General features: G+C 44.4%; 1 protein-coding gene across 3 annotated transcripts in view; it reads right to left on the bottom strand.

Moving 5' to 3' along the window:
• Positions 1–13311, bottom strand: part of ralgapa2 (Ral GTPase activating protein catalytic subunit alpha 2) — a 99056-nt gene that overhangs the window by 24383 nt on the left and 61362 nt on the right. For all 3 annotated transcript variants that reach the window (XM_039603125.1, XM_031728077.2, XM_031728076.2), the window contains 7 exons: positions 10750–10927; positions 8473–9301; positions 7796–7867; positions 6894–7017; positions 6640–6795; positions 3835–3993; positions 1804–1931 (listed from right to left, as the gene is read on the bottom strand). In XM_039603125.1, coding sequence (XP_039459059.1) covers positions 1804–1931; positions 3835–3993; positions 6640–6795; positions 6894–7017; positions 7796–7867; positions 8473–9301; positions 10750–10927 — 1646 coding nt within the window. The remainder of the gene's footprint in view (positions 1–1803; positions 1932–3834; positions 3994–6639; positions 6796–6893; positions 7018–7795; positions 7868–8472; positions 9302–10749; positions 10928–13311) is intronic.

Here is a 13311-nt window from a genome sequence, read left to right as displayed (position 1 = left end):
CATTGTGAAGGGGTAAACTAAGGATGAGGATTTTCATCAAAAAAAGAGTTTCAGGTCATTGTTCCAACCTGTGAAAGATAAAGGGCTGCAATATCCTGAGAAGATGGCAGAACTGAAACGACCGGAGAGGGAAAAATGCAAAAGCCTGGAGTGGTGTAACAGTAAAAGCAATGTTGAAATCAAAGCATCTGAAAGAGTAACTCCACCTGGCTACCAACGCGCCATTTCTTTTACGATCAGAACCACTGCTGGACGTTGCGCCAGTGCGCTCTGATGTTCTCTTAAAATATCAAATCTCAAGTTATCACTTTTCATACAGCACCAAACATTCATTAGCTTATAGTTTTGCCACTGTGCTCACGAGCTCTCTGGCTAGGCAGACATGGAGATACTCATTTTGGCCGTGCGCTCCGCCTGGCACTTTCATTCATCTCCTCTGGTGGAGTGTGCGAGGCCTGGCAGCCCATCAGTGCCAGAACTCCAGAGGCAGCGCTTATCTCGACTCATAGATCATGCCTTTGTGCTGAACTGATTCTCTGCTAAGGAATGCCAGGTGAGGCTTTAGTGTCCCAGTACGCGCCTCCTACTGCCGCAGCACCGCCTCCCCCCCCCTTAAAAAAAAAAACAAAATAAAAAAACCCCTCGGCTTCCCCACTCCCTCAGGCTTCCAGAGCCAGGCAGGCCTGTGGACGGCCCCCTCTGGCACTGAGAATCACACTGGGCTAATTCACTTGGCGTCGGGTAACAGACATCTGTCACTCAGGATACCCCCGGGGACTCTCAGACAAGGCCCGATATTGGGTTGGGGGGGCCAAGCTATGTGATGCACTGTGAAATGCATGCAGACACACACATACTTGCACACACCCTACACTGTGAGCAGTGCAGCACGATGACAGGCCAAAAGCCCTTTGTAAGTAATAGTCATCCACACAGAGTCTGAAAACAAGTTTTGAAATTATGCATACATCTTCAATCCAAAGTCTTCCATCCAAATTAAACCTCCTTGGGAGAGGTTTCTATAGCAACTGCCAGAGGGGCAGTGTGATTCTGGTGAGGTGGTGGCGCACACGCTGTCCGAGTAGGAGCGGGACGTTAAGGGAGATCAGGTTTCCCCCTCCAGGGGCCATCCCAACTCTGCCCCCCCCCCCCATCCATCTCACCCTCCCACCCCTCCCTCGACTCTGTGCTGCTGGTATTCACATGCTAATTCATCTCCACTGGTAATTACACTCTCTTTAAACCAACTGACAACTACAGCTGGAGTCAGGCTCTTAACGGCACACAGTTGGGTGGATGGGTGTAGGGATGAGAGCAGTGTGTGAGAGTGTGAGTGTATGCACTTGTATACATTTGTTGATGGGGCTTTTATTTTGGTTCTTCTCGTCCGCCATAAAACGGTAGTGATAGATGATGACACATTATCTGTTCTCTTACCCAAAACAGCCCCGCAGCCTCCCGTGTTGCTCCAGGCTGTGAAACAGCCTCGGCCTAATAGTTGTATGTAAATCAGGTAGCTCATAAAGATCAGTGTCTGCACTCAGCTGTGTACTTTGGCTAACATGGAAAGCACACCACATGTCCCAGTGAATTCACTCAAATGTGGTGGCTTGTCATGGTGGAAATTTAATCTCGGTGATGTTTTATCTACATCTAATTGAAATATTTCAAAATCGTTGCTAATAAACTTAGCAGTCTGAGCTCTCTGAGTAACCACTGCCTCATCTTTTAAAAGTGTTGCACTCGTCTGAGGAGCTGTATGAGAGAGGAAATAACGCAGAAGCCTTGAGAAAAAAAGGATACAAGCTCTGGTAGAGAGTCAGCCGGGACTTGACAGCTCTGCTGGCATTGATACAGGTAGCCCGTACTAAACTTGGCAGCAGTGTCCCAGTGACGATAGCGCCATTAAACAGAGGGCCAAAGAAGGGAACCTGAGGAAGTCAAGAAAGACACAAAGAAATTAGACAAGTCGATAATAAAACTCAAATTTTAGTACTTAAGAGACATGTTTTTTGTTTAAAAAACAAAACAAAAAAACCCTCCACCATCTGTTTAGGGGAAGGGTTCAAGTTGAAATTGGATTTTGCCTAACTCTGCATGACAACCACACATATCTTATGCGAATCAATGTTAGGTAAATGAAATTAAAATGACAATCAATAGTATACAATGCCCTCATATTGAGCTATTTAATACAAAGGGGCAGAATGAATTTCAAGAATAGTGTGTGTGTGTACGCGTCTATTCATGCATATTGGAAGGGGGCCCTTAATCACTGACGCTCAATAGTCACTGACCTGGAAGTTGACGTGAACGTCAAAGTCTTTCCAAAAGGCCCTGCTGTCCTCAACTTGGCACTCAACCAGTCAAATTAAACAATAAAATATTGTATAACATCAGCGATACAGACCAATGAGCTAAACTGTGTGATTGAAACCTGAAGTTATACTATAAATACTCCAGTATCAGACATATGAGTAGATGGTTTTACATGTTTTTTTGATTTAGAGGAAATTTCCGATAAAACTTTTTATTTTTTTACGATTGGGCTCGGCACTGCAGCGGTAGCTCTTCTTCTGACCTTCACCCACTGATAAAGGCTTCCTGTGGCAGAAACTCATTTTTAAAATTATGATCTTTAACGACTGTAGTTTTTCAACTTCATTCCAATTCCTCTTTGTACAGCTCCCTGACAAAAAAACTGAAATGAAAGCTTCCTGCACAAAGGGTTAGTGTTTTCAGAGGTTATCCAGAATAGGCCCTCCATGAACACGAGTGGGCCTGGAGTAGCACTGAGGAAAATGTATGGAGGGAAGTCGACTAGTGTGTGACTCATAAATGATAAAAGCAGTTTTGTGGGTTTTCTTAACAGCAATTCAGTTCCAGGAAAATGATTTAAATTTCTTTTTGATAACTAATGTGCTCTCAGCAGTGAATAAAGTTTTGCATCTAGTGAACTCCTGCGTTGAATTTTGACATTCGACGAAGTCAAAACGTGGAGCTTTCTATGACGAGGATGGCCTCGCTAGCTTTCTGTTTACACGGACAAAACCAGCGCTCCATTAGTGCAATGACTATGATGCAAACAGAGATGGCAATAAATTGGCACTATGATCGTTCACACTGGAAGACAATGAATGAAACAAATTCAGTCTGAATGAATTTTCCCTCCTTCTATTGTTATAAAAACAATGGAAGAATAAGAACATAACGTGTTTCTTCAGGTTAGGCTTAGACTACAACATAATTTACATCATCAATTTCCTGATTATCTCTCTCAAGATAACTTACTGGAAAGAAAACTAGTGCTTTAAGAATTTTGCACTATGCATTTTAATAATGTGTGGATACATCTGAACATCTGAATCCAGTCATCTTGGACAAAGTAATTTCACGGTCCTCGAGGAGGCCACACATCGAGTGCAGCACTATGGAGTAACCAAGATGAAAGCAAGCCAACAAAGGCCAGTAACCATCTCTGAAAGCACATACCCACAGTGTGGGTAATAATGCACCGCTGGAGGAGAGACCTGAGAGCCTTCAGACAGAAACCACAACAAGGGAAAGAAGGTATGAAATTCAGAGCAAAGTCTGAACAGAACAGAAGGACGAGGGTCTACATTATCTAATGAACACAGGAAATTAATGCAGTGCCATGCTGTATGCGGACTTGTTACAGCAGGGAAAGTACAGGTAGAATTAACAATGGCTCACTTTGTTTAGGTGCCCTTAAGACATGACAGTAAACCTCCACTAAATGATCATTACACCTAAAGAGTCAAAACATCTGCAGTGGTCTATATCCTAAATATTCCACTCGGCACAGCCAGTCACCTGTGGTTTCTTCATGATCTGGATGAAATACATGTGTTTCTTCATTGGGTAGATGACTATCAGCACATCTCCAAAGTCAGTTGGGATGATGCCGCGCCGGTAGTCCCTGGTGTGCTCGGACCACACTATGTGCACCTCATCGTTTCCCAGGTGACGCAGCTGCCAAACAAACAAAATTAGTCTAATCAACAGCTTAGTGAGCGAATGTAATTTTCACTGCTTTGGGGATGATGACAGGAACACAAATTTGGATGGATTAGGGCTTCTAACTGGGTTTTATCCGCTCTGCACTTAAAACCCACACTGCCTCCAGGAGACCGAGGAGCGGACTGAGGTTCAAAAGATTTTTTAGAAGAGGATGACTGACAATATTATTTTCTAGTGCATCTTGGGAGCAACCGTTTCTTCTGGAGCAGGTGATCGCAAACTTTGTTTGAAAACAATGGTCTAAATCGTAGCCTGGCTCTGGTTTAGTCTCCTTTTATAGCTTTTTCATTACAAATTCAAATTGCAAACATAAAATGGACAAAATTGAGCATTTTAAAACGAAATAATTCAAATCCAATTAACCTACCCCATCAGAGGTTAAATTGCTTCCCATTTCCACTCTGTTCACAACCACAAATGAAACTGGGCAGGACAAGAAGATTTGCTTAAATGACAGGAAATTGACCGATGCTAGTTTAAAAAAAAGAAGAAAAAAGGTAAACAGCTTTCCCCTTTTCAAAGTAAAATAGATGGGAGTAGCAACATTACATTCTCTGACAAGTGTAGATCATTTATTAGCTGGTGGTCCAGTGATGTCGAATCAAGCAGTCCTTCCATTTTTCAGAGTATCATGGACACTGAAAAGTGAGTCTCTACTCAGAAGAAAACATCTGCCAATGTACTGTTGGCCTAATGAGCCATTAAGAAACATGCCCTCGCCACCAAAAATGCAATTAGCACATTCTATTATAAGCCCTTAATTATGGTAATACGCTAATCTTAAACAAATCCACGGCATGCTGATTACTGGAGCTCGCCAGTTCAGTCTGTCTGTCCAAGGATCAGCAGGTACCAGCCAGGTCAGTCACTGGGACAATTTCAGAGAAAATGTTGAATATGCATTTGCTGCAGACAATCAGCAGTGGGATGTTAATTTGGGTTAAGATATTAGCATTTGGATTAGCTGAATGACAAGTTTAATGAGGATGCTTATGCTCTAGTCAATCATCTTCTGCGTCAACCCATTTATCCCCTTGTTAATCACATCCAAATGTTTGAGACTTCCTTAATAAAATGTGATTCAAGTCAAAGGCTCTTGTCCAATTAGCCCACTTTGACCTTCCACCCAAGTGGGGTTCACATACATGGAAACTGCCACCCAAAGGATCCAGAAGACAAGAGCATCCTAATGAAAACAACCTGCAGCAACCTAGTTAAGATGTAGCGCCTGAGGGTAACTGGGACGGCTAAGGCACCCGTCCATCTCCCTCGCTTTCACACACACATCCACATCGTCCACATGGCCTGACCCCAACCCTGCAGGTCATTTCTATAAATGCATTACTGAAGCCAGCTGCTGCTGCTACAGCCTGCAGTGCCTTAAAACCCACAATTGGATTGAGGAATTCATGGTTTTCCCTCTTTTCTTTTAGGTTTGGCTTTCCCCCCCTTCCATCAGCTTCAAACAGGCAATCTACTCAGCGAGAGCTACCCCATCCGTCTCTCCCCTACAGTATGCCTCTATGGTTACAGCAAGTAAAGTGGGTGACTGCTGGACTAAAAGTGTTATTTTTAAATTGACAGAGAAACATCGTACTTAGACACAGACAAAGCTTGTTTCTCATTCCAATTTTTTCATACCACTTTCTCTTCTCTTTACCTTCCCATCGTTTTCTGAAACATCGGAGCAAGCGGCCCAGCCTGCAAATTTCTCTCGGACCTGTAGCTGGTGTGGAGATCTGTGCGAGGTGAGCACGAGCAATTACAGAAGTTCCTGGTGAAACTGAATGAGAGCAGAGTGGCAGCACACGCCGCTTTGGGCACAGCCACCCCTCCAGCGCCACACTCTGGACAAACCAAGACAAAATCTTTCCTCAGACTAATTTCTGTGGCCACTAAACACAGTTCCAGGATGGGTTTGGAATGAGTAGGCGATTATTTGTGAAATGGAGAGGGGGATGTCTGTTGAGGGCTGGAGTGTGGTTGGATATGAGGAGAGCCTGATGAATTTCCCTCCTCAGCAGGGTACTGTATGAGAAGATTGGCAGCACGGGCAGGGGCCTTGCGGCTCATTTCTTTCTGTTAACTGCTACTGCTGCACTACAGCTCAGAATCCCACTGCAGAACCAAATCGATCGCTCCTGTGGCGGCAGCAGGAATTGGATAAAAGGATCCTGCCGGCATCCGGCCGGCGCCTGCCCTAGCAGGGAGAGCTAATGGCTGAATCCAGGCCCTGGTCACAGCACACAGGGAGGGGGGCAGGGGCTAGCAGAATCATAGTCATTACCACAGCAGCACATGCCCTCTCTTCACTCACGCGCCTGCGATTCTCTACTCCTCAGGCCTTCCTGGCCAGGGTCACTAATCAATGCCCACACTCTGGAGTCACACCTCCTGATCACAGCTTAACACAGAGCTGAAGGCTGCAACAACATACTGCTCTGGGCAGGCATGGCTGTGTAGCCATTTCACTGCAGTACATTCTTCTTTTTCTAACGCACTTAGAACTTAAGGTGTGCAAGTAATTCAATACAGACAATCCAGATGTGCGAATAGTCAATACAAGCTTAAAAAACAAAGCTGATGGGGATTTTTTACCTTTTTGGTGAGGCAGTCATCAGAATCAGATGGCATACGCGTTGAGACGTGGAAAATGACTTCCACAGTGGAGGTAGCATAATAAGGAGCCGTTAGACCTGTGCTGCCATTCCTCTGGAGTCCGCCCATAAAGCCACAGTGCGTGGCTAGGTCCACCTGAAACATACAAGCACAAGTTACTCTTTTCTGATTGCGGCTGTACAACTTTGTGCAAATATGAATGCAAAGATTTGATTTAAAGCTGTGGTTTGCACCTCCCATCCCAGTCCAGATACAAAGTCTTCATAGTCCTGGCTTCCTGCACTGTTAGATAAAATGGAGCACTTGTCTTCTTGGCCTTCTCCAATGTAGAACACAGCAATCTTGTGCGTCTCTCGGCTACAGAAAAACAACAAAAATAAAAAGCAGCCAGCATTAAAAGAACAACAGCTACACAAACCAGTTTAACAGTTGTAACAGAACTTGAAAAGCCTTTAACTACTTGAGCTACTCTGGATGAAATGCTTGGACTACATCTTGCTAATCAAGGTAAATTGTGTAACTGAATTGCTGAATAAAAATCTCAAGCACAGATGGGAAAAAAATGTTTATCTCCAAAAACCCGTCTGCTATCTCTCCATCAGCTTTAAAATCATGTTTAAAAAAAAAAAAAAAAAAAAAAAAAAAAAAAAGAAGAATGGCAGCAAAGCCCCCCCATCCTACTTTCCCTGTTGCCATGGCAGTACATTGTGCTGGAGTACATTTAGGAGACTTTGCATGATTGCGCACAGGTTGTTATTGTCCAACCAAGTCTACCGTCTGGGAGAAAACGGTCCACTCCTGAGGGCATTCTTTAATAACCTCCTGTCATTAGCAATGTGTAGAGCACTTATTGATTGGACTTCGAGAGTCCAGTAAGAACGATAAGAACAGGACGGCGAGAGTGATGGAGGGAGACTTCCAGGGCTGTGCTCAGCAGGAGTTGGCACAGATTAGGAAATTCATGGAGGAGGAAGGGAGCACATACTGCCGTCTTGGAAAACCGGAGCGCTCGCAGGACATGCTAAGAGTTAATTTTACTCATTCAGAAACATGTTTATGAGCGATCAGGAAAACACAATACATTACAGGCAACAAATCATCACAAGATGATACAAAACTCCCAGGTGAACTTTACCACTGCCTGGAGTCCAAGTTCTTCAGTTCCCGTAAGAGTTTAGAGTTTTTCTTCAGCAAATGGAAGCTTTTCCTGTTGAACAACAACAAGTCTTGATTAGATTAGACATGATGATTTTAATCTAAAACTAAAATCGCCATCAGCGGCTTAAATCATCACAAAGAAAATAAGTGTTAAACCAAAGTTTTGTTTTGCAGATCTGATGACCAAGGACCAAAAAAAAAAAAATAGGCACAGGTGCAAGCCACAATCTCCTCTTGTTGTGTGCACGTTACACCGTCACCATTAAGAGGTGTAAGCTTTTAATTTACGGGGCAGAACAGCAAAGATGAGGCTCTGCAAGCTAGACCTTAGTGAAAACAGCTGGGCACTCTTATCCTGTGGAGAGGAGATTAAGACACTGCGGACTCCAATGTGCCTTTAAATTCATCCTCTCTCTCTCTTTGAGTAACAAGCCAACAGCTGAGTTACTTTGAAGATGAAGAAAGTGACTTGGTGTCAGACTTAACAAGAGGATGTGTCTTGTTCTTTCTCTCTGATTGCCTGCATTTAATGTGTTGTTTTTAGACTAGTGACCAATAAGTAACAGACCGTTGTCTGACTTCTCTTAAAATCCCACTTTCCTCTATTTGTTTCTTTCAGTAAAGATCAGGCTATTTTCAGTCTGTCTGTAATACCTGCGATCCCAAGAGTTCATGCCAAGATCATTAAGCAGCAGCCGGCAGAAGTAAAAAGGAGCTTTTGGTTCCTGGTGGGATGGTTCCCTCTGGCAGTCAGCCCGAAAGCTTACATCAGCCTCCCACCTCCTCACTTGCTCCTCCTCCTGCTGAGTCTGACGATGAATGGCTTCCAGGATGGCGTTCTCTTGCTCAAGGTTCATTCCGTGGGGTGACGCGGCCGGCTGGTTAAGCTTAAGTCGTGGCTGGGGAAGACATTCTGGGCTGCTGTGTCCGAGGTCCTCCAAAAGCTTATCGAGAACATCAAACTCATCCTCCTCGCAAGAGTTGGAGAGGCAATCGGAGCCTGAGCAATGACGCTTGTGCAGTGCTACTGGGGAGGGGGGTGGGTTTCTGCTGTGGTTGACTGCAGTGGCTGCAGAAAGGGAAGGGTCAACTGGTTTAAAGGCTCCCACATCAAAGTCTTCATGGGCGGTGCAGTAGAGGATGGCACCATCCCACGAGTACTTGCCCGAGATGTCCCGGACAATGATGCGCACTTGGGAGGAAGTGTGAAGGGGCTGTCCGACGGTGGGAGTCTCGGCAGGGATCTGCAGGTAGGACACCAGTGTGCTGTCGTTGAAGACAAAAAGCTGCAGGTTGGGGCTTTTAAAGACCTCGGAGGACAGCTCGGACGACTCCACGTATGGGTTGTCATGATTTTCGCTCACGAGGCTGTGGAGGAGAGCGGGGCCGCCGCTCAGGGGATGATGGCCCAAATGGTTCACAAGGTGTGTCATGACCATCCGTGCCGTCAGCGGGATCAGCTCCATGTTGCGGCGACGCTTTTCTGGTGGGAGAAAAACGATGGGAAGGATGAAAACACGGAGACCATCTCTGATGAAAAATACAAGCAAGAAAGTGTAACACATGGATCAATAGTAAAAATGACCAATGGGTTTAGAATACGGCTGCACACAGGGCTGTCTTTTATAATATGTTCAATGTAGACTTTCTTAACAATATTTAAAAAGCTCCACATTTGTGTGTCGACATGTTACACTCTTTATTAGCTCCTTTTACACAAAACCAAATCTGATTCATGATTACTAATAGGGCTACTTTATTCATTTCTCACAATAGCTTAGCTAGCACACCTCTAAGTAGGTAGCATCTAATCATAAGAGACAACTTTGAAAAGGCCATTGAGTCTTCTTACAATGGACAACCATTGAGACTGGCCAAGTGCTAATGAGAACCACCATCTTTGCACACTGCTGAATAGAACTGTACTTTGCAGATTGCATTTATGTAAATGTACAGGTTTTTACTCCCAAGTGAAAGGCATGCCGTGCTTTATTCTGCAGTGATGTGGGAAAAACAAGAAGATGCACTCTTGCATTGTGACAGTGCTATCAATACCATCATCCCCCATCAAAGTGGAGAAAGCTCTTTAGAAAGCAGGCCAAGCTGCATTAGAGATGCACTGGCCCTTTGATGTGACTTGATCAATATGAGGTGAGGGCATGAATATAACTAGGCCGGCACTCTTTGGTTTGCCCTTTTGATAGTGTTTTGTTATTTCAACCAAGACTCTGTGCAGCTGTGCACCAAAAAAAAAAGAAAAGAAAAAAAGCAGAGGTGTGATGAAATTTTCTAGACAAAAGCTTCTGTTTGAATTTCTTACATTGTTTCAGTAGACATTCACATTGTGTATTTGGGCTTTGAGGACTTTTTAGAAGTTGAGGACACGAGAGAGAAAGAGGAATATATTGCCTAATGGAATCACAAGGTCACAAAAAAGATTTTTTTTTAAAAATCTAAACCCCATAATGGGTCTTCTCTTTGGGCTGAGTACTAATGTGAACATTCCATTCCCTGTGATGGTTGATTTCCTTTTCATACTTTTAATAAGATATTGACATTTAATGGAGAGGCTCCAAATGGATGGCCTACTTAGAGTTTGCTTTTACCTGTAACCTGTTTTGGATGATTTTTTGTGGGGGTGGGAGGGTGGCGGCAGACAGGGTAGAGAGTTTGGCTCCATATTCTAGGAGCTATAATATAGGAACTATAATATATAGAGCTGGAAGCAGTATCCAAAACATTAAAAGGGATTGTCATCACCGCTTACGACGCAGCAGCTGGCATCAAGTACCAACTGCCCTCATATGTAAACCTACGTACATACCAACACATACTATACAACAATTAACACTAAATCACCTTTTTGTGCAGTGCGATCTTTCTCAAAACAGATTCAGATGCTCTTAGAAAATGACATTTTCCTGCCCTTACCCTCAGCCACAGTGAGTAGGTTGCCAAAGTCCGTGGTGGTTGCCTGTGACGGGGGTGGCTCGAAGCTCTTAACCTGACCCAGCATGAGGTCATAGTCACTGGACAAGTCAGACAGGGTGAGCAGATAGTGGCTCTGCTGGGTGTGCAGGTTAGATCCAGCCACACAGCAGTGCAGCACCTGAGGAACGAGAGCGGAAGAGTAAAAATGTAGTGATTATTTGGCATGCATGAGTTGTTTTGCTACAGTACTTTGTAGAGGTACAGACACCCCACGGTACCATAATATTACTACACTTAACTAACAACATTACTGCAATCTGTCACCCTTTTCAAACTGCAAATTATGTCCTCAAAGTCAAACTTTGTCGATACCTGTTTAATTCGATAAGATAAGAGACTCCAGTCGGCAACTACATGCCAACCGTATTATATTTCTTACAACACAGCAATTAACTGCAATAAATTGTTGAAAATCACGTTTATTGCCGTCTACGTAGACAGAAGTTCTCATTTAACATAAATTGATATTTAACTATTACATTTGTGCTCAGCAACCTTCCTGCTCCAGTATAACCATATTACAGGCAGCTGGCAGCCAGTTGAGTCAAGACTCCTCAAGTTTTGCTCATTGACTCATTCATACTGATGGCAACATGTTAGTAATCTGTCTACATAAACAGTGTAGTGATTTACGGTAGTGACTGGGGTCAGTCTAAATCAGACTGCAACTGTTTGCAGGAAGGTTGCCTCCTGTCAGGCAACTAGCGAGTGAGTGAGCAACACCAACCTCACTCCAGGCAACCATTTAGTCACCACAAATTGCAACTGGTTGCAGAAAAAGGAGGTCGCTGTGCGACTGAACCATTAACATGCTTTGAATTTGGAGACAACTTTGTCAAGATAAAGCATAACTTATGGTCCTGCTAATGTGTCCGTCTACACATTTGAGTTTGAACAGAGGGAAATGCAACATGTGCTCCTGTGCAGTCCTCCAAGATCCTGACTGAGCACCGCTGATGAAAGTGTCTTTTAAATGTTGACAAGTGGGCTGGAATAGAGAGCAGAGTGACAGCGGCGTTCCTGGGAATGGGAGCACAGACAGTGGCTGCAGTGGAGCCTCTTGTTTTTAACACTCAGATTTACTTCAGCTCTTTGCATGTTTTAACTTTGCTCTCCTCTGCAGCTGCCTAATGGACCATCAGCAGTACAAGTAAGAGTGGCCCACAGACCGGTTGTACCCCAAACTTTGTACACTGCCTCCATTTGACACCAGAGCTCTCTGCAGGCAGTCGGGCAGTCCCCAGACTGGAGCGGACAGCAAACACGCTTCCTCTGCTGGACCATAAATCCCGCTGAAGTGTGTCTAGTGTTGGACGTTTTTCAGTGGAACCAATTTAATTAAAAGTTTGCTTAGCTAAGGTTATCTGAGGATGGATTTTAATTCATTTTATTAAATATTGATATTCGGTGTATATTTACACCCCACCCCCACCCACTCATAGTACTAGAATGGTGATGTCTCGTAAGAAAATATGCAGCGATGTCTGTCATGACTGTGCACGATGCAGGAGAACGTGAATGGGGAATATATGGTCTATTTACATCATAAGGCAAAAAGGGGGAGAGAGGGAGAAAAGGGAGAGGGTCTTTATAGCCACTAATCCATTTCTTCTGTGATGTGTGAGTGTATCGATCTACATAACAGATGGCAGAGCATCCGTTGGCAGTGCTAGATAAGGCGCACTGGGGCAGTTGATTACAGCCACTGAACAGGTTTACACTGTTTGATTTAATTAAGACTTTATCCTTGTGCTCAGCTCCCACCACAAACACGCATGCTTAGCCACATATACATATCTGAGTACACAGACAAACACACCTGTATAGTGTATAATCTGAGCAAAGGTAAGGGGGTAGAACATATGCCTAATGTATGTAGAGGAGGGCGCCTCTTATTCAGAGTGGAGCAACTTGGGTAAAGCCATGCAAAGGCTAATCCCATTCAGCGCACACACACTTGGCTGTGAGACGCTGGCCCTGCCATGTGAAACAGTATTGTGTGGGGCAATGTAGACAGTATGTGGATGTTTCCATCAAGCAGACCTCTGGGTGCGTAGGGGGAGGGATTTGAGGCTTGATGCTGAAAAGATGTGAACCAAACAGCTGCTACACCAAAGCCCCAAAGAACTTCCTCTGTGGAGACGTAAAAAGGGAGGGGGGGGGGAAAAACCCCGCGACTGTGCTTGACAACAAATTGACTGCAATTCGCATAGCAACAGTTCCTGGAAGGTAACACAGTAGTTAGAAGGGCACATGGTGTATGGAGATGTGAGCACACTATGTACACAAATAAATCAAATAATAAAACACGGATGTACCTATCTTTGCCGTCTCTCTCCCACACACACACACACACACACACACATGCGCACACACGCGCACACACACACACACGCACACACACGCGGGTGGTGCAGCTGGCTGCTGAGGCAGGCAGAGGGAGCAGATGGAGAAGCCTGAGCAGATCTCCAGTGAACCGACATGGTCTAGTGCAATGTTGCT

Source organism: Oreochromis aureus, linkage group 19, assembly GCF_013358895.1.
Source record: "Oreochromis aureus strain Israel breed Guangdong linkage group 19, ZZ_aureus, whole genome shotgun sequence".
NCBI classification, from domain to species: domain Eukaryota; kingdom Metazoa; phylum Chordata; class Actinopteri; order Cichliformes; family Cichlidae; genus Oreochromis; species Oreochromis aureus.
The sequence above is the reverse complement of the archived record's forward strand: the minus strand, read 5'-3'. Positions and strand labels throughout refer to the sequence as shown.